This window comes from Astyanax mexicanus, chromosome 9, assembly GCF_023375975.1.
Source record: "Astyanax mexicanus isolate ESR-SI-001 chromosome 9, AstMex3_surface, whole genome shotgun sequence".
NCBI classification, from domain to species: Eukaryota; Metazoa; Chordata; class Actinopteri; order Characiformes; family Acestrorhamphidae; genus Astyanax; species Astyanax mexicanus.
Window position 1 is genome coordinate 37385001 of NC_064416.1, and position 27661 is coordinate 37412661.

At 40.9% G+C, this 27661-nt stretch overlaps 1 protein-coding gene across 1 annotated transcript in view; it reads left to right on the forward strand.

The window, feature by feature from the left end:
* LOC103045510 (probable G-protein coupled receptor 149) overlaps positions 1-27661 on the forward strand; it is a 38770-nt gene that overhangs the window by 364 nt on the left and 10745 nt on the right. Inside the window, exons 1-3 of the mRNA XM_022679820.2 lie at positions 1-898; positions 4910-5093; positions 7941-8416. The exon at positions 1-898 is cut by the window's left edge and continues 364 nt beyond it. Coding sequence (XP_022535541.2) covers positions 1-898; positions 4910-5093; positions 7941-8416 — 1558 coding nt within the window. The remainder of the gene's footprint in view (positions 899-4909; positions 5094-7940; positions 8417-27661) is intronic.

The following is a 27661-nucleotide window of genomic DNA, read 5'->3' on the forward strand; positions in this document are numbered from 1 at the left end:
CGGTGCCGAGGCAGGCTGGCGCGCGCTCCTGCTGTTCGGCGCGTCGCTCGCGCTGGGCGCCGTGGTGTGCGCGGGCGGCCTCTACTCGCTGGCGTCCGTGCCGCGCATGCGCACCCGCACGCGCTCGCCGCTGTGCCTTATCGTCGCGTGCCTGTCCGTGGACGACCTGGTCGGAGTGGTGACGCTCGCGCTCGCCGCGGTGCTGCAGTGGAGGATGCGCGCGGGGGCGCACGGCGAGGGCGAGGACGGGGATGCGGCGGTGTGCACGTGGGCCGGACTGCTGTACGTCTTCCACGGACTCGCGAGCAACATGAAAGCGTGCCTGATCGCCGCCTACACGCTGCACGCGAGCAAACGAAGGAGAGGAGCGCGAGCAGCTGGAGAATCAGGAGGAGGAGGAGGCGTGCCGTGCGCGCTCGCCGCCGTATGGGCTGCCAGCCTGGTCGTGAGCGCGCTCCCGCTCGGAGGATGGGGTCGCTTCTCGCGCGCCTCTCTGGGTTGCCTGCCGGCGCGCGACGGCTTCTATGTGCCTCTGCTCGTGGCGCTGTACGCGCTGTGCGCATGCGTTATGGCCGCCTGCTCCGCGCCGCTCACGCACCAGCTGCTGTGCTCGGCGGACGCGCTCCGCCGGTGGGAGGGAGCAGGCGGCGGAGCCCCGAGCGCAGAGGGCGAGGGGGCGGCGGCGCCCCTCTGCGTGGTCCAGTCCGTGTCCCGCGAGAGCCTAGACAGGAGCTACGGCGAGCTGGGCTCCGGCACGGTGGGTTGGTCCGAATGCGGGGCGGAGGCGTGCCCCTGCTCTGTCAGTCAGGGGGTCCGGCACTGTCCTGTGGTCTTCGCGCAGAAACGCTTCTCCATGATTCTCGCCATGGTGCGGATTGTCCTGTGGATGCCAATGATGGTGAGATGGATTGTCAGCCAAAGCCTATCTGGGTGTGATTCTCAGGGGATCCTGGGGTAATTTTCTCTTTTATGGTGGTCCTCTGTGATTTTATTCCCGTCTGAAACGATCATGACACTGCGATGTAGTCACCGAGAAAGCCAAAAAACTCACTGGTTCTCCTTATTTTTTCAATTGCAGTCCATATGCAAGAGTTTTATTACTGAGTAGAACTGTGAAATATTTTTCACAGACATCCCCCTGAGAAACTAATCCTGTCCATTTATGGCTAAAGTCATGCTTTATGGATACAAACCTGCTCTTAACAAGTTTCTGCTGGTAGCTGGTCTTTGATCATCAAGGTGGTTGAAAAGATGGTCATCCAAGAAAAAATCATATGCATACCCTACAGTGGTAAAACACCTGCTATACTAGCTCTTGACCAGTACAGTATATGTTACATTTGATTTTAGAAATTGTGGATAACCAGCTTCAGGTCGTAAAGGTTATGCTGGTTGACAAACTTGGTCATTGTAGTGGTCAACCCAACACTTCTACTCAGTGATAAAACTCTTGCACCTGGACTGCAATTGAAAAAACAGGAGGACCAGTGATTTTTTTGGCTTTCTTGGTCATGACATCGCAATCAGTAGCTCCTCCATTTCCACTCACTGTTGTGTTTATTTGGATCTACATGGAAAACACAGAGCCTAAAGTATAATTTTGGTGCATGGCAGTGAAAAAAAACTATTCTATTAAACGCGAGGTGGTGAAACTCAGAGATGTGCGTGCGGACAGGACTAAAATTACTGGAGTTCAGCGAAAAACAGTAGATAATTCAGCCTGTAATTTTTTCAGAGAGTGTCTAAGAAAACACATACATGGTTGTTCTGGATGGGAATAAAATCACAGAGGACCCAGGACCCCTGAGAAACTAATCCCGTATAGATAGGGCTTAATATTAAGTATTAGTGAAACCCCTGAGCTGTACAACACTTCCCTAAACTCATAGAGATAACAGGAGGAAGACTAGAATCAAAGCTGGTTTTTGACATTGAGACAGATACATGTGTACAGATGCTGTAGCTACACCACACACCAAAACATTAGTCACAGACTTGACTTGTTTTAGAAAACCCTTATCAGACCCTTGGCGTCAGCAGCTGTACAACGCAAACACAATTGGCCAGCATCCAGCAGAGTGTAAAGCGACATACTGTTGGCGATGTGAAAACCACTTTAGCCATACTCTAGTCAGTCCTCCATCAGTGAGCACAGGTTGGTGCCCACACAGTTAAAAACTCCAGCAGCACTGCTGTGCCTGATCCACTCACACCAGAACAACACACACTAACACACCAATCACCATCATGACAATCACATCCACCATCCAAATAATAGCTGCTCTATGGTGGCCCTGACCATTGAAGAGCAAATAGGCTAAAAGGAGGAAAATACAGTATGCAGAGAAACAGAAGCACATACTACAGTAATTATAGAACTACAAATTTCCCCTATATGATCAGTGGAGCTTATAAAGAACTTTCTAGAAGGTGGTTTACATGTTGCCTGTGGAAAAAGGCAGTGCAGAGTTGGTGTAAACAGCAGCAGGAGATGATCAAAGGCAGATTGCTGCATAAAAATGTTGTCATGGTAATACGCCCCCTTATGTTCAGGTGGTGGGCAGTATTTATTTGGCACTGCTCAAATTAAAAAAATCTGGAACGTCCGATAAATATCCATCATCCATATATTGTTCTACTGTAAGCGCTGTACTTGTTAGAATACTGTGGTTTTAGATTAAGATCATGACAAACCAAAACAGCTAGAGTAATAGCCATTCCTATTTACAGTAGATGGGCTAAATATTTAAAACACCAAGTCATTATTTTTCCCAAAATCCCTTTCTTTTATTGAAATATGTGTCCAGTAAAAGTATATTTTGAAGAATGATGTGAGGATTTGATTGCAAACAAAAGCATTATATGTTGGTTAATCAACCCCCCAACTCATCCCTAAAGTATTGAATGGAGCTCCATCATTACAGAGAACACGGTTCCACTGCTCCTTATCTCAATGCTGAGGGACTTTACACTCCTATAGCCCACATATGGCATTAGGCATGAAGCCAATAGGCTCATGTTTATCTGCTTCAGAGTGTCTGTGGAAATTGGATTCAACAGGGACTACACAAGATGTGTGTTCATTTGCATATCTATATCAACAATGTGTGCAACTTTAGGTAGCTTAAGGCATTCATTAGAAGGGGTGTCCACAAACATTTGGACCTATATGCAGCTTATGAAAGAGTAGGCAAGATTTTTTTTTTCCTGCATTGTAAAATAATACTGTCATCCAGACTCATAATGAAACATGTAGTAACTCAAAAGTGTTAAACAAACTAAAATACTCTGTGAAGCAGTTTGCGGTTTCTGAGGCTGGTAACTCTGAAAAACTTATCCTGTACAACAGAGCTAACTCTTGGTCTTCCTTTCTTGGAGTGGTGCTGATGTGATGCCAGTTTCATCACACCATTTTTGTTGGTCTTTGTGACTGCACTTAAGGATACTTTCAAAGTTCTTGAAATGTTTCGTATTGACGGACCTTCATTTTTTTAAAACATGGATTTTTACTGTATACCAACTCTACCTCTTCCCAACACAACAGATGCTCTCAAACACATTAAGAAACAAGAAATTTACAGAAACACAGCTGTTACTAAAAACCATTCCTGGTGACTCTACCTCATAAAGTTGACTGAGAAAATGCAGAAATTCTAAAAACTGTCATCTAAGGAAGAGGTGCTTACTTTGAAGAATCTTAAATTGTTTATAGTTTGGATGACTTAAGTATTATTCTAAAGTGCAGAACATCTTTATAAAATGAACAAAAACACTGAATTTAAAGTGTCTAAAATGGTTTTAAATTGCACCAATAATGTGTTGCACTTTTAATTCAGCAACTCAGCAATTCTCATTCATAAATGTAACTGACCTTTCGCTAGTATTGACCCACGCTCTTCACTGGGCAGAGAAGAAGAAAAGAGGGGGAGCGAACTCAGAGTATTTGGGGTGGAGTTCGGGGCAGCTTCGCTTTAAAGCGTGAAGCCGAAGCCCGCCTTCACACGAAGAGAAACATGAGGAAAAGAATAAAATTAAAGAAGGAGGAAGATGGGGAGGAGGTGGGTGCGAGATTTGTTCAATGAACAGGTAGAGAGGAAGTGACGGTTTAAATAGGGAAGGAAGTGGGAAGAGTGAGGGCGTGGATCAACTCCTAAAACTAAGCTATAAAACATAGCTCCACGTATTTGACTGTAACATAAAAACAAACCTGTCCTTAAAACAGCACATATAGACACATTAATTAATGCCTATGTATTGTATAGATTTATCTCATCTGATCTGACTGTGTACACTATCTTTTGCAAGTTTCTAGAAATCACAAAACTGTTTCAATTTTATAAGATGTTTAATGTTTCAAATAGCTGATGTGGGCTGGATCAGTTCCAAGTGTGTGTGTGTACATGTTGTTGTGTTGTCACTGGAACCTAGTTGGGCTTTTTCCAATTGGATCCCATCTCTACAGCCCACCTTAATCTCACAAAGGTGGCATCTAGGCCCTGTGTGCAGAGTACAAATCAGATGGGGCCCATGGTAAACCCCTCCTGGTCCCATCACCAACATTCATATGTGGGGCCAAGATGGAACATATTGATAAAACTATCTGGGTCACAACTGTGCTACTCATACAGCTCTCACATAGACATGTTATCTGGGCTGGCTTCAATACCGGGATTATCTGAACTAGTGTAGGACCATCAGGAGTGGGACCAGTATAAAATAACTAAAACGTCTACTACTTTGGTTTCTCAGAAGCACTACTCATAGAAAGGGTCTTCAAAGAAGAGTGTGAGAGTGTATGTGCAGGAATAGCATCACTGAGATACAGAGGCTATTGTCTATTTATCATAAGGTTGCCAGATGAGCAGCTGTAACCTTTCTCCCTCTCTCATCTTTGTGGTTCCCCTTGTAGGCCCAGATCCTCGTCAGCCACGCTATCCAGATGCACAGCTCGTCTCTGGAGACTCTTTGTTTTTTCCTGACCTTGCTCTCAGCTGCGGTCACCCCGGTGTTCGTGCTGTCGGAGCGCTGGATTCACCTTCCCTGCGGCTGCTTCATCAACTGCCGCCGGGGCTCCACCTCCATCTCTTCCACTAGTGAGCATGCTCATGGATTCTTTAAGGCTCACCGCACTCGATTTTTAGCCCAATTTGATTCCTGCTCATGTACAGAATGTGAATTTTCTGGATGGGAGCTTGATCGGAATGAGTTGTAGGTATAAGCCAGGCGTGTCCAGACGTTTTTTTTTAAAGGGGGTTAGATTGGAGCATATAAAAAAAAACCTAATGGCTGGTTTCATTTTCTAAAAATAATAGAAATGATACAAAGAATTTAATTTCAGTGTAATAACTGTAGCAAAAAAAGAATAAAAATCTCACTCTGATGGAGCTTTTTAAAGGTTAAATCTGGTGTAAAATAGGGTGTAGTGAAACATAACAAGTACAAACTTTTGTTGAATAGCTCACCTCCGTTCACCCCTAGCATTTCAAAATACATTTAAAAGGGCCCTGACATTTACAATGAGGCACTGAGAACTTTGAAAGTGCACAGGTAGTTAAAAAACAGCACCTTAGGGTAATTCTCTGGGCACCGCCATCTTGAAATTAAGTCACTGATGAGCATGAACGAATATGCATTAACATTACAGAGATATTTTTAGAAACAATTCATTTTGCAGTCTGTTCCCCTATTTTATTCTATCTATCTATGTGCTCGTCACTCGACTTACCCTGACTTAATTTTAAAGATGGTGGCATTTTTAAACGATTAAATTTTAGTTTAATTTAAATTAGTAGTTACATGTTCATAACATGTATGCATGTATGCTTTAGGCTAAGCTATAAAATCACTTGCCCAAAACTATTTCCACCAATGAGGAGTCTATTAGCTTGTCTACTCAGTTTAAGTGGACTGTGGTTTGCTGCAAGAACTCTTTTTCGAAAGTATATGAGGGAATACTTACCGACAAATTCATTTATATGGGATTGATATAACCTGAGGTTATTTGTATGGCTCAAAGTCTGCACAATTGGACAGAACTCAGATCATTAAAAAAGCTCTATTCAGATGGGATTAGTTTTACCTGGAGAGGTGGAGTCATGTATTTTTACTGCATGATGTCTGTAAACTATATGACTGGTTCACACAGGCAAGAAATCTCAGCATAATTAACAGAGATGGGATCCGATCCGAGCAATTTATAATGAAGCTTGTAGAGCCCAAATTTTAAGGCTTGTTTTATAGGGTAAAAGTAAAAGGCTCTAAAATCATTACCGATGTGGAAAAACACAGTGCAGACAAATGCACAACATGCAACTGCTGTTGTGCATTTGTAAGTAATTTAAAATTCTAAATTCACTGTAAAACTCATAATTACTTTATCTCACCTCTCAAGGTCTAAATAGGTCTATAGATGGCCATATGATGCCATCCTAAATGTGTAGATCTGATCTGAGGCTTTTCGTGTTTTTTTTTGTGACTTTAAATGAGTCTTGGAGAGATAATTAGTCAGTAATGTAATTATAGGACTGATATAAGGGACAGCCCGTAGTAGAGCCAGGAGAAAACGTTATATAAGCATTGTGTGTGCAGTGAACCAGAGGGATGGAGGACAAGCTTGTGGAACTCTGGCAAACGCATGAGTGCCTTTATGATATATGGGCCAGAATGTCAGGGCACTTACCGTGCCGTTTTATATCAGCTGCCAGTTCATAGGAAAATATTGCAGATCTGGTTGTAGACTATGCTGAATACAAAGGGGAACCCTCAAGATCTTCTTGACCTTCAGAAAGAATGTTTTATAAGAACATAGAATTTTCTGTTGCTGACCCTACTACCCTGTTTACACTTGGTCACTTCATACACTAGTATCTGGTTATTTTCTGATTATACTGTAATTTGTGTTTATTACCATGTTGTCACTGCACGCTCTCACTAAACAAGTCTAAGCTTACACTACATTGCTAAAAGTGTTAACTCATCTATTCAAATCACTGAATTCAAAAGTTCCACTCACTACCATGGCCACAGGTGTATAAAACCAAGCCCCAGACATTCAGACTGCTTTTTGGACTGCTTCAATGGCCGAGCCTTACAAAAGTCTGACCTCACAAATGCGCTTAAAAAAAATGGCCAAAAGTTCCCATAAACACATTCCTTAACCTTTTGGAAAGCAAGAGTTGAAGCTGTTAAAGCTGCAGCGTGTCCCTGCATCATATTAAGCTTGATGGATGAAGAATAGGATGTCACTCAAGTTCATATGGGTGCGAAGACAGACAAGCAAGTACTTTTGGCTATAACGTTTTACAGTACCCTCTTTCAAGTTGAAACTGTTAGCCTCCATGCCTGGAGTGCACTGCACCAGAGTCTGTTAAAATTGAACCCAAGACTATTTTATAAGGTCCAGAGAATTAAGGTCTCAACCACTTGTTTGCGTGACCATAAATACTCAACTCATGTAGCAAGTTTAATGATGCCCATGACGACCACCCCCTGAAGATGCTTGGGCAATTAAATTTGTATAAATGTGTTTTGTGTGCATTTAGGGCCTTTTTTCCACTCGTTTCAAAAATTCAAAACTTGGCCAAAACTTTAGCAAACCTGCTCTCACTGCAATGGATTGAGTTCTTGTGTCTGAAAACAAACCAATAAAGTTTTAAAAAGCTTAATCTGATCCAGGCATTATCCTGATAGTAAAGATGCATGAAATGACCAAGCGTAAACAGGGCCTATATGTACTGTTGTTTTATCTTGAAAGCTGTCATTTCGTCATTTAGTTTATCTTGGTAGACACAGACAGACACAAACCCCCTTTGTGAATGGAAATGTCTGTATCCTTTACCCTGCACTTTTGCGGTTTCAGTTAAGTTAAAATCTGTCCAATGATTGATCAGTGCCCATCGTAATGATCAAATGTAAAACCATTCTCTCTGTCTGTTTTGCAGCCAACAAAAGGAGGTTCGAATTCAACCTCTCCTTCCAGCAAGGCTACGCCGTCTACAAGATACCTCATGTCACTTCACCCTCTGTAGAGAAGCCTTCCTACAACAGCCTCTACAACTGTGACTTCTCAGAAAGCCGGATCGCGGTGCTGGACAGCGGTCAGATCGCCAGCCTGTCTGTTCGTCACTTGGGGAGTCCGGAGGAAGCGGAGGACATCTCCCTCCACAGTGAACTGCTCCTGGAAGCCGTGTCCAGTGAGGGCAGAGGGGAAGGCCTGCCCCAGCTCAGCTCGGGGGAACGGGACGGTTTTGGGAGTGTCTCGCCTCCAGTCTCCGCCTGTGATGGGGAAGACCTCAATCTAGACTCTTCTTCAGTGTTTGATGGCCCAGAAAGAAGGCTGTCTCATGAGGAGTGCCGCAAGATCGAGCTGACGGACTGGGAGTGGTGCAGGAGCAAATCGGAGAGGACCCCCAGACAGGTACATACTCAAGCATGTTTCAGATTATGCTGTTGCATTACTCGCTATCTAGCCTTTTGAAATGTTTATTTGTAGGTAAGAAATATATTTTGATGCACCAACTGTAGTGAGGGCCGTGAAAATAGATTTTTTATTTAAAAGATTTTTCAACTGTAGGGCGATAGTTCCTAATCCAGTCTGAGGGGATCCTCAGAGGAGAGATCCACAGCTTTGCTCTGTCTAAACCATCAGCACTTCTAAATCAAGAAATCAGGAACTGAATTACTGGAATTCCAGGAAATAGGTCATAGGAAAGTTCAGGTTCATTGTTGGAAGTAACCATTAGCCTCTGCTCTGTGTCAGACTTCATCCAATCTGCAAATTTTCTTGAACTTGACTACTTTTAGAATTGGCCTAGGCTTAGTCTTACTCTAATCTGTATTTGGCCCTGACTTGATCTTGACACATTTAGACTTGGTCCTGACTTGGTCTCGCTCTAATCTTTACACTGCTCTAAATTGGTCTTGATGCCCTTTCGAATTAGATTAGACTCATTCTCACTCTAAATGGCACTTTGTCTTGACTTGGTCTTGACGCCGTCTAGAATTACTTTTAACTTTTTTCTTTTCCAGTCTTAATGCTCTTTCGATTAGTTCCTTGCCTCATTCTTTCTCTAACATGCACACTTGTCTTGATCATATCTGCACTCAGCCTTAAATCCTGGTCTTGTTTTTAGGCCCAGTTCACCTTTGGCATTAATATGTGCCCTGGTTGATTTGATCCCAAAGTTTTGTTCAAGTGAATAGCCATTCACACCTGGTGTTTTAAATGCGTGTCCTGTAAGCAATTAAGATCAGATTCCTCACCTGATTTTTGGCTGGAGAATGAGCAGTTACTATAAGATTCTTCCAGTTTTCTTTGCTGCCCAAAGTAAGAAAGGAAGCTAGTTTGCTTGTGTGTAAAGCCATGAATATCACCTTTGCTCATTAGCTTGTTATTGAGGCAATGTAGTTTCGCAATAATTCCATGTGTGTTGGCAGTGACATGGTTAATATAGTTTGCTTTCGCAGACACATCAAGAAGTGTTGGCATTCACACAATAATAGTACAATAATGTGATCACCGGATTACACTGTGTGCTGATGCATTGTATCCTGTTCACACCTCAACATTGTGATGGATACATATGATCAGATTGCCCAGGACACATATCATGTTAATTCCAGTTGTGAACAGGGTCTTTTTTGGACTCTGCCATGAACTGGTCTTGATGCCCTAATCTAATCTCAGACTCAGAGTCATTTGTACTACCTTGATTCAGTCTAGACGTAAAGCTCTATGGGACTCAATCTAATTTAATCTCTCTAATCTGTACGTGACCATGTGTACCAAGTCTTGACTTGGTATCACTTTTAGTTGTAATCTACCTTGATTTGGGCCCAATCCTATTTCACCCCTTGGCCCTACCACTTAGGCCTGTCCCTCTGTTTTGCGAGAGCACGTCAAGGGGTAGGGTGTCATGATTCTTGTTGGGCTGCCGGGGGAAGTGTTTTAAGGGTAAATGATGATGCTACAAACTGAGATTTTTCCAAACAGAGAGCTGAGAATCACTGGCAAGATACAAGCGACCAAACAAACACATAAATTTTAGTATTTTTCCTGTTAAAATGATCATAACTACTATATTACCATAGTTTAATGTGTAGTTTGAATGTTTTATGGCCATTTTTATAACATACACTTCAAAGCTAATTTTTCCATTTCACCTTAAAGCAGCACTAGGTAGGATTTCCTTGATTTTTTGATTGATCTTTTTAAAGAAGTAAAATTACAGCTTGAAACTCACTGCAGCACTGCATTGAGGTGTAATAGGAGGAATAGCGGTGCTCTCGTGTCTGTGCCGGAGCTCCTCTGAGCTCAAACCAGACTCTGTAAGTTTTCCGAGGCAGCCGTGACCAACACTCGCGAGAACTGCAACCTGCTTTCCGACCTTTAGTTCTAACAGAATCCGTGTATCATTCGTTCATTTGATATTCAATTGAGAATCAAAATCGGAAAATTGAAAAACCAATTCGTTTTTTCGTTTTTTCGTTTTTGAATATAATACCAAAAAACGAATAACGGCTTGTATTTTGTATTTTTATTTGGTTATCCAAACAAAAATTGGAAATTTAAAAAACGGACCAGGAGCCGAATTTGATTTTGATTTTGAACTTGACCCATTTGTGTGCCCTGGAAGTTACTGATTTGTTTATTCTTGGTGGGTTTCTGTTGCGCGGGAGTTCACTGCAGTGTTATCTACACAGTCTGTATTGCTGTAGGCTTTGGATGGAGTTGAGGATGGAGAGTTTTATCTTGTTCAGAGGAACTAAACGCGTTGCAGTGAAAGAAGACGATATGACAACAGAAAAAATCGGCAGGATCTTTCAGGTGTTTGTCTAACGTTCCGTAGCTAAATGTCATATTTAGTTAATGTTATTCTGTGAATTGCCGCCTACATACTTTTTTATATACGTTATGCTGCCTACAGCAATAAATCAAATTCGGCTCCTGGTCCGTTTTTTAAATTTCCAATTTTTGTTTGGATAACCAAATAAAAATACAAAATACAAGCCGTTATTCGTTTTTTGGTATTATATTCAAAAACGAAAAAACGAAAAAACGAATTGGTTTTTCAATTTTCCGATTTTGATTCTCAATTGAATATCAAATGAACGAATGATACACGGATTTAACAGTTCTACAAGAACTACTGGTTCATTCTTTACAAACTAACATACAGACACTCTGGCAGAAGCTGGAAAGAGACTGAATATGAATATGTCTGTAAAAGCCAGAAAACGAGAAAGGGAAACTAATCCGCCTGAAACATTTATTACACTCTACAACTGTAGGGGTAGCCCACTAGCACAAAATCTCAATCCTACCTAGTGGAGCATTTAATGGTGCAACAGATGGCAGAGGCTGCATCATTAAAGGTAAATAAAAGTTAATAAAAGATTATTGTAGTATCCCATCACGGTGGAATTAAGGAGTTGACCATATTAATTAATTGCTGCACCACCTGCCCCCATTGTAAAGACATACAATGCTCTAAAGTTAACAAGTTATTCAGCAGCTAGGTTGCTGAACTTTAGCACTGCGCTGCTAAATATCTGTATTGGGTGTCTTATGGGGATTTTACACTCGAAAAGAATGGGTAGGGGTACAGGGCCGTGGTCTTGCACCAATTAAAAATCAACCTTGACTAAGTCTCGTTTTAAGCTGTATTGATCTTTTTATTCAATTTTAAGTTAAGTAATGTATCAGGTGTAGGTGGAGTATGTAGTCATACATTAGTCCAGCCAGTTCTGTCAACACCAAGATCAAAACGCTGTGGATTACCTTACATACTGTATCCTTCTCTATGGCTCCACACACAACCATCCCCACCCCCACCATACCTCCACCCACTCACACCAACATGTGCTCCCTTACATGCCAACACCAGTACACATTGATTTACTGTGTATGTACACACACATGCAAGGGAACATTAGTCATAGGCAGATCAGGTCCGCTTCAGTGCACTCTCTCTCCCACTGCGCGAGAGTGTGATTCTGTGTGAGTTTCTGTGTGGCACCGTGGCATCATGGGAGAATGGCAGAAGCTTCACACCTCGAAGCTGCAGCCTCCGGGGATCATCATCCCCCTTCCTTCATCACTAAACAAGAGTGCTGGAGGAACGGAGGAAGGGGGGATAGAGGGAAGAGGGGGGATGAAGAGATGAGGGGGGGAAGTGGAGAAGAGGGGAGATGGAGGGATGAAGGTGGAGGGTGGGAGGAGGCTGCTAAGTGCCACATCCACACCTTGCCCTTCTCTCCCTGCGGCAATCCGGCCTCGGCGCTCCACCGCAGCCCCACTTACCCTGATCTATTTCCGTCCAGCCGCTGATTAATACCCCTAATCAAACCTACTGCAGGCTCCTGTCTCCTCTCACTAAATTATGATTTGATTAAAGCCTGCTCCCTGTGTCCCCAAACTCCCAGATATAGGAGATGAGTAAGTGAAGGAGCTGCAGGGAACTGACCAGCGCTGTGCTATAAATGAACTCAGAGATGGACATTTTAAAGCTCTCTAAAGAATTGCTTGATGATGGAGGGCTTGATTAATCTGTCTGTGGTTTCTCCCACCACACAAATACTCCATCCTGATGACATAAATGACAGGACAGGACACTTATGAGGCTAAACATGCATTTAGGCTTTGAGAACGTGAACTAAATGAAAGACTCGGTCTGCATTTTCGTCCTCCTTACAAATACACTGAAAATATTACAGGGTGACAATGGCTACAAACAAGTAACCAAAAGAAGAGAGGTACTCTCCAAGAAACCAAGAAACCCTACATTAGCAAGATAATGACATAATGCATCAGGCTTGTTTGGATGTTCCTTTAAACAGTGCATTGAAAAACATCCATTGGCAAAAACTAGCCAAAATATTTGTCATTTGAGACGTATACTCTTATATTAAGCAAAAAAAATATGCCAATTCTTTTGTCAAAGTAATATTTCTTAAAATTAGCAATATTATCTTTTTTAAGCCATTTTTTTTGGCTTAAGTCTAGATAGAACTGAGTTTAAATTACTTAAAACAAGGTGATTTTTTTCACTACCCTCGTTCTTCTTAACCCTCGTCATTCTTAAAATAATCTTACACTTACGAGCTAAGCACTGCCACTATGATGAGGAGAATCCTGTTCATGTAGTTTGCCATCAGTTGAGGGAACCCTGAGAGAGCACAAATGGCCTTGCTCTCTCTGGGTGGGTAGATGGCGCTCTCTCCCCTCATCACTTCAAAGGGTGATGTCTGCAACACAAGGCACCTGTGAGCTGATGTATCGATACATTCCTCTGAGTGCGCTGTGATGCTACTCGCCAATGCTGCATCAGCAGCAGCTTACTTATTTTAAGTAATTTGAACTCAAAATAAGCATAAAAAGTTACCTATCTAGTTCTATCTAGACTCAAGCCACAAAAACAAAAAATATGGCTTAAAAAAGATAATATTGCTTATTTTAAGAAATCTTACTTTGACAAAAGAATTTGCATAGCTCATTGGCATTTTTTTTTTGCTTAATATAAGTGTATACGTCTCAAATGGCATATATTTTGGCTAGTTTTTGCCAATGGATGTTTTTCAATGCACTGTTTAAAGAAACATCCAAACAAGCCTGATGCATTGTGTCATTTTCTTGCTAATGTAGGGTTTCTTGGAGAGTACCACTCTGAGTGAGTCCTAATGAGTGGGTTGGTTAATTGGCCATTATATTGGGGGAAAATGAAAAAAAAAAAATCTTACACTTGCAATGCTAAGTAAGCAAAAATTCTAATCAGAGAAAACAAAAAGATTTTTGGCCTTGAAGTTTTTGTTTTTTTTAAGTGCATCATAAACATAAACATTAATTCCTAAAAATGAGCAAGGCCTGGCTGCAGTTAAATGAACGATCATTTCAAATTTCGCACAATGTGCACTACATGAAATTCACTGAAACAGGCTTGTATGGGCAGAGTATGAAATAGTAGCTTATTTTAGCCATGTAGTTTTGAGCACCAGTTAATCTGCTTGTGTTCATTTTTTGTCGTATTTTGGAAAGACAGAGATCTGGGCCATGTGGAATACAAACTGAGAGCAGATTAAATAAATCACAAAACAAAACCCCAGCCTGTTACTCAGAGCGGCGATACACGAGAGCCAAGCTTTGGAGGAACTCGAAAGACGGACTGACAGCAGAAATTTCATTACAGTGAACTTCTCTCACCAGCTGTTCCCTGATTTGTGATCATGGTCCTGTCACTGTCTAGAATAAAAATGGAAAGTAAAGATGTAGGCTAGATCTGAGACTTAATTAAAAGTGAGGAGACTACATGGAAAATATAGTTTTTAGTATCTGAATCCAATCTCTAATGATTCAACTAGAAATTAGTAATTGCACCAAGCATGCGGAAGAATCATTTTAAACTGGGCGGGTGTGATGCGTACTCCTCTTAGAGTGGATGAATCCAATTCCAGGTTATGTTTAGTCAGAGAGAGAGAGAGAGAGCGCTCAGTCTAAAACTGCTAAGTTTTGTCAGTGTAAATGAATGAGCTACTGAGCTCTAAGTTTCCTCTTCTGAAGTCTCCAATGCTCCACCAGCCGCTCGCGTTCAGTAAAACTGAGCCGGATCCTCTTTTAGAGGCTGTACATGTGACGTAAGTGTGTAAAGACGTGTGACGTGGCCATAGAATTAATATATTAGGTTTAGCAGGGATGGTCGTTCTACCACACTGGTACCATTAAACACAATATTTTAGCCCTTCTCCACTCTAAAAATAATTCTCCATAATAGGGACTGCCACTTAAATTAGCTTGCATTACGTTACCTTACGAATGAAATGAAACAATTTATTAACAGCCTCTTCCACTTCAAATCTACTTCTCAATATGCCAAACCAAAATCAGGCAACATATTGTTAGAAAAAACAAACTATTCAAACACTTCACACTCACATACTAGTTTCGTAAGGTTTATGGCTAACAATGAAACTAGATCTTATACTGGTTTTGATTTCTGCAGTTCATTATAAAACACACTTGAAATCAAATCTGTGAAAAATATGGGTTATTTTCCATCACAACATTTTTCTTTTGTGCTATTTACCAAAAATTGGTCTGTTTTTTATTACTTCTAATCCTCAATGCATTATTATTTATTAGAGATTCGCAACTCTAAATCTTTTACATGATAAAAAAAGGTAACTTTATGTCAATAAGAAACTGCTTATATTTTAGCAAACAAGCAGCATTCTCTCTTTTTTGAGGGGAAAACGACCTAAATACTAAAAAAAAAACGAAATAATAAAACTTTTATTGTACTTTAATTATTAATTAAGAGATGTAGTACATACGTTTCATACAAGGAGTAATTTCTCATTGTTGCAAAAGCAAATATGCAGTTTGTGGTTGACGGCTTGAATAAAAATTGGTAAAGTAGGGACTATGTTACCTGTAGGAGAAAAAAAAAACACACTATTAAGATGGTGCATAAAATAATAACCTTACATTCCCATAATTTTGTTTGCTTTCATCACATCATAGTTACATTCATCACATTAAGGTGATTAATTAGCATGCATTTTTTATCAAATTACTTTTTTGTAATTAATCAGCCAGTAGTCATTTTTAGAGACGTACTCTAGTGGAAACAATTATTAAAACACTACTCTTTGTACAGAGCTTTATGTCCTAACAGTAAAGGTCTTTCACAGGGCAGTAAAAAGTGTGCTGCTCTCAGTAGAGAACTACAGCACTGAGTCTGTAATCAATCCCACCATACAGTGTTTAGGATGGCAAGGGGATATCTCCACTAATGGCAGGAGCTTTTAGAATTAGCACAGCTCTTTATTACATTACATTGCTTTGTTATATTACTTTACTTTGGGTTTTGGCCTTGAAGCCAAGGTGACCTGAGGGGAGCGCTCTCTTTATATAGGAAGGAATAGCCAGAGGTAATCAAGTGCAAGCATTTGAATAATTCACACATCTCAGTGAAGTGCAGTGACTCTTTCAGTCTTCGGAGTGCAAGATTGATGCCGCCTGCTCGCTCCTCACCCATTTAAAATGCAACTTCCTCTCATCTTCCATTTCTCGGTCAGAGCCGTTCCCAACACCGCTTGATAGCGTCATTAGTCAAGGACAACAGAGGCTGTCTTACATCAAGGCCGACGCGCTGATTTTGAGTGAAAGCGGATAACGTCTGTACAAAATCTGTTAAACTCATAATTTAAAATCTTGTTATTTTAGCAAAATAATACAAATAAATCATTAGTAATTTACACTACTCCCTTCAAAACAGTATGTTCTTGTTTCAATGCCAACACACCTTGGCAACACACTGCTTTCTCATACTGCTATATCAGATCATATTTATGTATTTATTTATTTATTTATTTATTAATATATTTCATTTTTAATCATCAGCACGTTACACCCATACACACAAAAAAAAGGTTTGTTTAATACAGAGAGCAGTGACTTCTGACCGCTCGCTCCCCATCCACTTAAAATTCAGCTTCTTCTCATCTTTCATTTCCCAGCCATAGCCGTTCCCAGTATCACATGTCACTGCTGCTATTAGTCAAGGACAACAAAGGCCGTCTCACCTCAAGGCCAACAAATTGGATTTTTGACCTAAAGCATGGCCGTCTGTTACTGAGTGAAAGTGGGGGAGGGGTATTTTGCTTTATTTTTTGTCAGCTGGTAATTATATTTACAAAATCTGTCAAAATATGAATGACTAAAATACGATATTTTGTGCATTTTACCTTTTTAAAAAATAAGGAGAAAAACAGGTACTTGTGTCAAAGCCCAATTAAAGAGAGAATGGTCCTACAGCATAGACCCTTCTTTATTTTGAATGAGAGGGTTTATGCTTATCCTGGTAAAATTTGTTAAAATTAATTATAAGAACATTTTACTTTCTTTTTAAATCCAATAATACATTATTATTTGTATTACACTACTTGGCTGCTTGATTTTAACAAATCTTAACAGAAATCTGTCAAAACCTCAAGACTAGGAGTGGGCGATATGGCCCTAAAATACTATATAATATATACTATAATCATAATATTTCAGGGTATTTTTGCAATAATTAAATTTCTTAGCAATATGACAAAACCTTGAATTTAAAAATATATATATTTTAAGAATACCCTACTTTGTCAAAATGATATAAAAGTTTATTTGGTAATATTATTAATTGAGATGTTCATCAGATTGCAACAGAAGTCAATGATCCAACATATCATAATTCTAAAAATACACTCCATATTTCTAGGATTGAATTAAGATCAATTATACTAGGCAGATATATATAATCTGTCTCTAGTAGATATGTTATGAAATAGGAAATGAGAACAGTTGTACTCTGATATATATTTATATATATATATATATATGTATATACATATATATATATATATATATACAGTTGTGGTCAAAAGTTTACATACACTTGTAAAAAAACATAATGTTATGGCTGTCTTGAGTTTTCAATAAGTTCTACAACTCTTATTTTTCTGTGATAGAGTGATCGGAACACATACATGTTTGTCACAAAAAACAGTCATAAAATTTGGTTCTTTCATAAATTTATTATGGGTCTGCTGAAAATGTCACCAAATCTGCTGGGTCAAAAATATACATACAGCAACATTAGTATTTGGTTACATGTCCCTTGGCCATTTTCACGGCAACTAGGCGCTTTTGGTAGCCATCCACAAGCTCCTGGCAAGCTTCAGGTCGAATGTTTGACCACTCTTCTTGACAGAATTGGTGCAGTTCAGCTAAATGTGATGGTTTTCTTGCATGAACCCATTTCTTTAGCACTGTCCACATGTTCTCAATGGGGTTTAAGTCAGGACTTTGGGAAGGCCATTCTAAAACCTTAATTCTAGCCTGGTTTAGCCATTCCTTTACCACTTTTGATGTGTGTTTTGGGTCATTGTCTTGTTGGAACACCCAACTGCGCCCAAGACCCAACCTTCGGGCTGATGGTTTTAAGTTTTCCTGCAGAATTTGGAGGTAATCCTCCTTCTTCATTATCCCATTTACTTTCTGCAAAGAACCAGTTCCACTGGCAGCAAAACATCCCCAGAGCATAATACTACCACCACCATGCTTGACAGTAGGCATGGTGTTCCTGGGATTAAAGGCCTCACCTTTTCTCCTCCAAACATATTGCTGGGTGTTGTGGCCAAACAGCTCAATTTTTGTTTCGTCTGACCAGAGAACTTTCCTCCAGAAGGTTTTATCTTTGTCCATGTGATCAGCAGCAAACTTCAGCCGAGTCTTAAGGTGCCTTTTCTGGAGCAAGGGCTTCTTTCTTGCACGGCAGCCTCTCAGTCCATGGCGATGTAAAACACGCTTGACTGTGGAGACTGACACCTGTGTTCCATCAGCTTCCAAATCCTTGCAGACCTGCTTCTTGGTGATTCTTGGTTGACTCTTGACCATCCTGACCAATCTCCTCTCGGCAGCATGTGATAGCTTGCGTTTTCTTCCTGATCGTGGCAGTGACACAACTGTTCCATGCACTTTATACTTGCGTATAATTGTCTGCACAGTTGCTCTTGGGACCTGTAGCTGCTTTGAAATGGCTCCAAGTGACTTCCCTGACTTGTTCAAGTCAATAATTCGCTTTTTCAGATCCACACTGAGTTCCTTTGACTTTCCCATTGTAGCTTTTGTAGCTGAGTCTAATCACTGGGTCAAATGAGCCCTATTTAAATGGGCTCATGAGAAGTCAACAGCTGTAGTCAATCAGAATCACTTACAAGAAGTGAAGAGGCCATGACATGAAGCTAATTTGATTGACACAACTCGCTACATCACCAAAATTGACAAATTTTGTTGCTGTATGTATATTTTTGACCCAGCAGATTTGGTGACATTTTCAGCAGACCCATAATAAATTTATGAAAGAACCAAATTTTATGACTGTTTTTTGTGACAAACATGTATGTGTTCCGATCACTCTATCACAGAAAAATAAGAGTTGTAGAACTTATTGAAAACTCAAGACAGCCATAACATTATGTTTTTTTACAAGTGTATGTAAACTTTTGACCACAACTGTATATACACCATATGGCCTGAAAATAATATCATCATATATTTTGGGGTATTATTGCGATTAAGATGCCCAACTCCTATAATCATAGTACAGCAGGAATGATCAGACTCAATACTGGTATCTAAACGTAGTGAATTTCTACAGCATAAAATAGATTTTTCACAAAAAGAAAAAAATACCCTGGAGAAATGAAACACTGGGAAGCAAATGCTAGCCTGCCAGTTAGAGGACTATCATCTGTAGTGGATTAACCAGAGGATTTCTTCATTGCTTGGACACAAACACACACTACCCCCACTTTACGGCCTATAAGGAAACTTCGAACCCAGAACACTCTAAAAAACCTTGGAGTAATCTTTTTTTTCAAACAACCTTAAATTTCAAAATGACATTTACTGACTATTTCTTCACTCAGCCTCGCCCGAGAGCCCTAAATGCGAGTTTAGGGTAAAATTCTGTTTACATTCCTCCAAGTCATAAACCTCGGAGTTAATGTAAACATTTGGAACATTTGCAACACATTTGCAACATTTGCATCACTAGGACGGGACTGCGGACTTAAGAGAGTGTCAAAACTTAATTAATGCCTTGGAAATTGTTAATTCACCAAATATATTATACCAATTTAGGGGTTTGTGCTTTCTGCAACCACTTAGAAATAAGATTCATGAAGTTAAAATGAATGCTCTTAGCTTGGAAATTACATTCCCAACACCAACTTCACCAACTTCCCCCACGGTCGTAAATTCCGACGACAGCCGCTTATCTAAACACAGCAGAGGGGAGGAATTTCTCACTAAGAAGATTTTGCTTAAAATACATATATATTGACTATATAAAAAAGGTGTTTTATAGAATGTTTACTAAATAATGGTATATGTGTCTGGTATATGGTATATGTGTTTGGATGTGTCCTGATTGAATTCTCCTACACATTCAAGTCTGAATCAACAAGGTTTAATTAGCATTTGATAATATAGCTTTATTTGGTTATCAGTGGTTTAATCATGTATTTTCTTTTAAGTGATTTAATTGGGTTTAAATAATATCATGACTCTTGATCTCTTTCTGACAGAGTACCATCCATCATTGTATTTCTAAGATTATCTTGAGTATTACAAAACTGTTTGTGGGCAATATATATATATTACATTTATTGTGATTCAATTGTAAGATTGTGTTTCCTGAATTTATCATCACAAACTGATATGCTGAAAAATGTATTTTGATCCACTGTTTAATTGAGTTTTCTTTTGGTTTGATCTATTAGAAAAATTCTGAAGCATGCTGACCATGTGAGCAAGGGGGGGTTTTATGGCCCTTTGTGAATCCCCACCAAAGTTTGAAATTGCTCCTAGACCAATCAAAACACAGACACTTGGGCCACAGAGCCAATCGGAGCTCAAGGGCCAAACAGGCCACAGAGACTGATAGTTAAACTGGGCAGACACAGTTCAGTTGCCAGTTTTAGAGTTGCCAGTTCAGTTGGAGGAGTTTGCAGTTCAGTTCAGTTTGGAGTTGAGGAGAGGAGAAGAAGATGTAGTTGAGATGGAAAAAGGATAGACTGTTAGTGTAGTCATCTTAAGTTAGTTTTCTTAGACTAGTGCATTTAATCTTCAAGTATATTAATATTAGCTATCCTAGGTTAAATAACTAGGCTATTTTATGATCTACGGAGTTCTCCTGCTTGCCAAGATAGTTAATATAGTTCAGTAAACCAACTAGACCAACCGACGGATCACCGAGAGAGTACGCCAGCCGATCCAGCTCCAGGGAAGGCCTTCCCTGTGCAGGGACTAGAAGCGGGTGTCGTCCAGGTGCGCCGCTGGCCCACACGAGCACCATCTTTACCCTGCGGATGGGTCCACACCGGACCTTCTAGGGGTGCAGGATGTCAGCCGAACAAGAGGTTTAAACAGCGGACCGAACCGATGGGGACCCCCCTTTGTAGACGTCTCAGAGTAAGGCAGTTTGGGTATTTCTCTCAGTAATTGGTGTTTTGGTTGGTCAAGTCTAGTTTGGTTATTGTTCTTAACTCTCTTCTTAGTATAGATTAATTTTTAGTTATTTGGCGAAAGGGATGATCTTTGTAGGCCGTAAAATATCTTACTTATCTACTTATTTTAGTGTTCTCATTTGATTAGTTTGACCTCATTACATTTAGATCCTTATTTAGAAATATTCACTTAATAGTTCTATTAATCTCTATTCCTTTCATGTCAGCATTATAACGTGTTTGTTCTTTTATTTCTCATTTATTATTCTACACTATGATTTGATATATAATGGCTACATTATGACTTTTTAATGAATTATTTACTCATATCTGTGTGATTTAATAAATACTTTTATTTTACAAAACCTGTCATTTCAGTGTGTTTTTCTGGATAACTTGGTTATGAAAATTTCTGTTACCTGTAGAAACCACACCCTGAGATGTCTTGTGTTATTAATTAATTTGATTAATTAATTAATTAATTAATCTAATTAAATTAATTTAATAACTGGCGCCCAATTAAAAAAATATTTCAACATCTCAATTAGCACCAGGTATTAAACCACTGAGCCGCTACATAATTGGCTCGCCAACGTGGGGCAGGATTATTATTGGCTCCGCCGCGAGACCAGAATATACACATTTCATAACCAGTTCCAGAAAATAGCGCTGTAAGTTGCAGAATAAAGTGTATTTTTGTTTTTATTGCTAAATGCGTTAGCTGCTGGCTAGCTGGCCTAGCTGGAGTTAACTGCATAAACCCAGCGTGTTAGAAACACACGCACATGTTCTACACGTGTTTTTGTTTACAATTCAGGACTGGCCAGTCCCCTGTCTGTGTCACGCCCACAGTCCCCTGTGTGTGTGTGTGGTATGCGAGCGCTCTTGAAAACATTACGCTTATTTGTAAAATAAGCTTGGTTGACACACCGCCGTGTGTGGGTAACCTTAAACCCGGGTGTATATACGTGTATATACGTGTGTACTTACATAAAGTTCGAACTGTTTCCGGTAAAATAGACATATTTTGCCAGTGTTGATCTGATAAGGCCTTCGCGCAGCTTTGAGTCGCGGATCTCCGGCTCATCGACTCCGCGCTCCAGTTAAAACTGCCGGTTTTTGCGCGAAATCCGTAAAATCCTGCAGTACTGGACACTTCCACGTGCGTAAAAGAGTAGCTAACTTTTACGTAACACCACCCTGAGTGGCAGGAAGTCTATTGTGTGCGTGATTAAACTAACCACGCCAGGATGTAAATCCTCTTTGCTCATCTTGTGAAGTGTGTTGCTGCTGTGTTAAACTTTAGGACAGCCGTGCCCTTCTCCTCTGCTATTCACAGTCGACTGAGTCAGTCAAATCTGCTGACCAGGTCCCAGACCCAAGGGGCGGTCCTTAACGTGGCATCATCAGTGGGCGTGACCACTCCCACCAGTCGGCCTCTGCCACCATCTGGTGGACAGCCTGACTATTTACACTCAAAATCAAAGGGTGTTTTACTACCCCTCACCACTAGGGGGGGTACACTGCCACATCGCCATCTGGTGTTTGATTTGGGTAACTGCATACAGTGCAGAAAGGTGCATCTCATTTGTTTGACCACCAGAGGGAGCCACTTAGCCACATAGCTGTGTCGCCACCTGGTGTTGTACTTGTGTAATTGCTATCATCCTGTAGAGTACATTTAGTGTTTCTGTCGCCAGAGGGTGCCAATTTCAAACAAACTTTTTGTTAAGTTAATAAAGGGAATTTGCATTGTGGTTGGGTTAAATGGTATGTGAATAAGTAAACAAATAACTGCATTCATTTAATCGGTTAATATTAAATAGTTAAATTTAAGTTTCAGGTCTGCTCTCTCAAACATTACTCTTTATGTTACATTGAACCAAGCTAAATAGCTATCTCCATTGGGTAACTAATCACAACATAAATTAATTAACTGGTCATTTTAATCAATTTGATTAAGTAAAGTTAATTAAATTTTTGTTAATTAATTATTTTCAATTTAATTCAACCATCTTCAAATAAATTAAGATTAATTATTGATCGATTAAGATCAATTATTAATAACTGATTGAAATTAATTAATTAATTAACCATTAAAAAAAAAAAAAAAAAAAAAAAAAAAAAAAAAAAAAAAAACCTATCCAGTTATCAGTTACTCAACCATATACCCAGCACACCTGTGCTTAATACATAGTTAAATTCTCCCATCCTGTACATAGTTAATAACTATACCCATATTTAGACCTGCTGCATATAGTGGCCTACAGTTATTAAACTGTTCACTAGCACCACTGACAACAAATCTAACTATTCTTTTAAAATTAATCTACTAATTGTAACCTTAGGTCGCCCACTTTTAACAGATTTTCTTCTTAGAAAAGGCACAATGCTAATTGACTCGAACATAAAATAAACTTGTTTGTCATCAAAATTGTTTGATTCCACGTGCTTTACGTAAATCAAAATGTGTGTCACCGAAAAAGCTCTTTTAGAGCTTACAGCTGGTCTACCCCCAGGACTTACCATCCCAGTCCAACAAATGGACAGTGGGGGTCTCCATGCACTAATTGCCAAAAGCCTCAATGAGTGTGTATCTAAAATCCTTGAGGGCAAGCAACAAGTGGATCCGATTTCCCTAATACTGTGGAAACAACTGCTGTTGTCACAGGATCAACTTGCTGCTTCCTCCAAAACCATTCAAAATCTCCAAGCAGAGATTGTGACTTTAAATGATAGAGTTGCAGACCTAGAGAACAAAACTGTACAGTCTGAAATGAACCAAAGAGACCTCAAAACCGAAGTGCAGCTGCTTCAAAAGGAAGCCAACATAGCTACCCAACTTGCAGCTCAGTCACAGGAAAAACTAAAACATGCTATTGCAAAACAGGTTGAGCTACAAACTGAATTAGCACATGCTAACAATGCAGTCAAATTAACTCGAGACCAAACAGAGTTAACATTTGAGCTGATGATGGAGGGAGACTCCCCCATCAATCCAGCTGGTAAATCAGGAACCCCTGGGGTTCCGGATCCTAAGCAACAACCATCCACAAATACATTCCCTCTAGCCTCCCTTAAAGGTGCTGAAGCACCAGTAGAACCAAGGTTCACTCAGCGTTCCCAGCCACATGGGACCTCTGTGCAACCTCAAGCACCCTCTGATAGAGATTTGGACAAAATTGCGCGTAACATCCCACGCTTTGAACCAGAACCGGACGGTTCTAATGATGTCCACCAGTATCTTCGCGACATTGACTTCTTCTTACGCCGTTTCCCCAAGGCCACGGTAAATGATAAAATCTACCTCATTAAGGTGTCCTCTAGTCGGGAAGTTGGACGTTTCATTGAGCGCCAACCACCCCAGGTTAAGAGAGATTATCCTGCTCTTTGCAAGGCTTTGGAGAATGAGTTCTCCAACCACCTTGTTCAAACCGGCCTTGCTGCAGCTCTTGCAATTAAGCAGAGACGCCAGGAAACACCCCTACAGTACTATCACCGCCTCAGGCTAGCTTATTTCGGCTATAGAAATGAGCCTGGAATGGAGGAAGAGGAAGTTTTCAAAACATTGTTCGTGAGAAACCTCCATCCCTCCACCAGTCGCTCTTTTGGAGTCGCAGCCTGCCCTCGTACGCTAACAAGCCGGCAGCTGCGTGATTTGGCTCTTAGAGGATTTGCTAAGTTCCAACAAAACATTAATAAAAAATCAGAGTCAAATGACATCCTGATAATTAATGAGCAGTCCTCCCACGTCAAGCAAAAAGGGGCACACAAGGCTCCAATGCCACCTAAGACCCAGTTAAACCACAAAAACCAGAGAGTGTTCCACTCTTGGCGTCGCTCGTCCCTACATTGGGCCAAGCAAAGTGACCAAAAGCCCTCCTATCGAAGGAAAGGTAGGATAAAACGCAGTTGGAATGGCAAACACTCACAGCACCATGCTCGAGCACAGAGCTCCAGCAAACTTCAATCTCCGCTCAGGAGAAAGAGCCCAAAGCACCACAAACGTTGGTGTCCACCTAAAGGGCACAAGGATGAGACATATCCAACTAACCTGAGCACTAAAGACGGCAGTCTGCTCAGACAATTTCGTAACGAAATACGCAAGCAGGACAACGCTGAATCTGAATTCTTGCCAATTGTCCATGCTCCAGATCAACCTGCTTGGGGGGGTGCGAAATCCATCCACTCCAATGCAGCCTTGGTTGTACAGCCAGACGCTGAAGACAACCACACTGAGGAAGCTCCTTCCCTCAGCCTGGAGGATCCACCACCTAAACAATTCTTGGGTTTCTTAACCAAGAAAGGTTCAACACCAAAATTCTACCTAGCCACCTGGCTGGAAGATGTGTTCGGGTATGATGCTCTTTTGGACACGGGGTCAGACATTTCTTTAATGTCAAATTCACTTTTTGACCAGGTGAGGGCGACAGCCCGCCGAAACAACAAAGAGATACCTCTGAAAAAGTGTGCTCTTCACCTTCAACCATATTCGCACACTGGTATCACTCTGCATTCTGCAGCCCTGGTGCACGTTGCCATCGGTCCAATGAGCCTCACCCATCCAATTCACATTTCTCCATTGGAGAACGTCCCATTGCTCTTTGGCAAAGACCTCCTTGACCGGTTCAAACCATTGATTGACTTTCAGCATCGTAGAATCTGGGCACAGGTTTGCGAACCCCTGCCCTGTCCTAAGGCACAGGATAGAGTTCAATGCTATCATGTTGCTAGCAACATTGAGCCACACAAGCTCATTGAACCTTCAAATTCCACGGGAATCAATGAGAAGCTCACTGTCAGGGTTCTGAAACCACCATCCTCAGAATCCCCTACCATGATTCTAAAACAAAACACCTGTTCATGGGCATTGACTCCCTCTACGGCTGTAGATGAGTACAACCCAAAAGCTGGAAAGTCATTCACTCTTAACACAACGGTCAACGGTGAAATCTTTGTTCCATGGGCTGACAAGTCAGCTGTTCACAGACCACCTGCAGGTTCCTTGCCACGGACTAACTGTGATCCTCTGTTCGTGCACCAAAAGGATTGTTCTCTTCGTGTTCTTGCACCAGTGGTTACAGACAAACACAGTCCCTTGGATTCTTATGAATGTAAAAACATTCCCACCATCTACACAGATGGATGTGCTTTTCGGAATGCTCAAATCAAATGGAAAGTTAACATGACAATTGGTGCATGTGACAACACTTCTTTCAGAACACTGGCATTTCACCTTGATCCACTTGCCACTTACTGTGCGTCTTTCAGGATGCTCAAGGGCCTGTTTGTTTATGCCCCTGATACACACGCTTCATCTTCATTCGTGGTGCCTCAGCGCCATGGGGGGGAGAGCCTGGCCCAGGCCCTCGATCACCTATGGGTGGACCACAAAATGATGGGGGAAACACACCAAGCATTCCCACAATTGACATATCTGCCACTTGTTGGAAAAAGGCTAGTGTGTTTTCAGCCCCAATCTTCAGAAGATCTGTGTGGTATATGGCCAATTCCACAAATGGATTGGGTCGAAAGACTCATGAAATTTGTCCGAAGGAACAAACATCTCATCACTGTGGCAGGTGCATTTGCCAGATGGGGGGGACGTCCCCCAGACCCTATTGAAATGGCTCAGGCCACAACTTTTTCGCTGAACCACACTTTCTCAGGTGTTGGTATATCTCACCGTTCTAGCGGTGAACTGCGGAAACACCCAAAACTGGGAAAAAGCACGCTTGGATACCAACCATTGTGCTACACTGCTGACAAGCTACTGGTGAGGTCCCAGCACAGCACTGGCAAAACAATTCGCGAGCTCAGGTCTCATTGGTTTGGTCCTCATGCAGAGGCAGACAAACTGCCTCGCATCTGGAACCAGATCCCGCATCGTCAGTGTTTTATTAAACTGATTCTCAAACAAGTTCACTGTAACCCAATTAAACTATGCAAAAGCCCCATGGGACAAGTCGGGACCAATAATGCCCTAGGTTAAATCATAATACTGGGCCAAATACTTAGACACACTGAGTGTTCATTGTCCACCATTTTCTGGCCTGACGCAATTGTTAAATTGAGAACGTACCACACATTCATTGTCTGGAACTCACCTATCCGAGTAGCATAACCCACAACAAATTGGATATTTTGTTAAACCTAGAGTTTGAATCACCATTTCAAACCATTAGCATAGCAGTATAATAAATACGTGGAGAAGGGGGGGTGCCAATTTTTTTTTTTTTCTTTCTTTCTCCTCTCTTCAGGTGCCCAAAACATATTTTGTTTCCCTTCTGACTACGTTTGCTCCGCTATATTGTTCTCAATTGTTGACTAAGTAGTGGCTAATTATTGAAGCATACCTTATGGGTAGGTTGTCTTGATAAAGTTATAAAGGAACAAATAGCTAGCAAACTATTTGTGACCCTTTCCTATGCTTGTTGCCACACTATCACATTAAATTAACTATTTTATTCAGAACCAAAAGCCAATAGCTACAACAAAAAAAAAAAACTGATCATCAGAGAAATTGTATATCCATTAGACCAAAAACTCTGTCAGCGACCTTGTAGTAGATTGTCTTAAGAAAGCATGACCAACAGGACACCAATTGCATGAA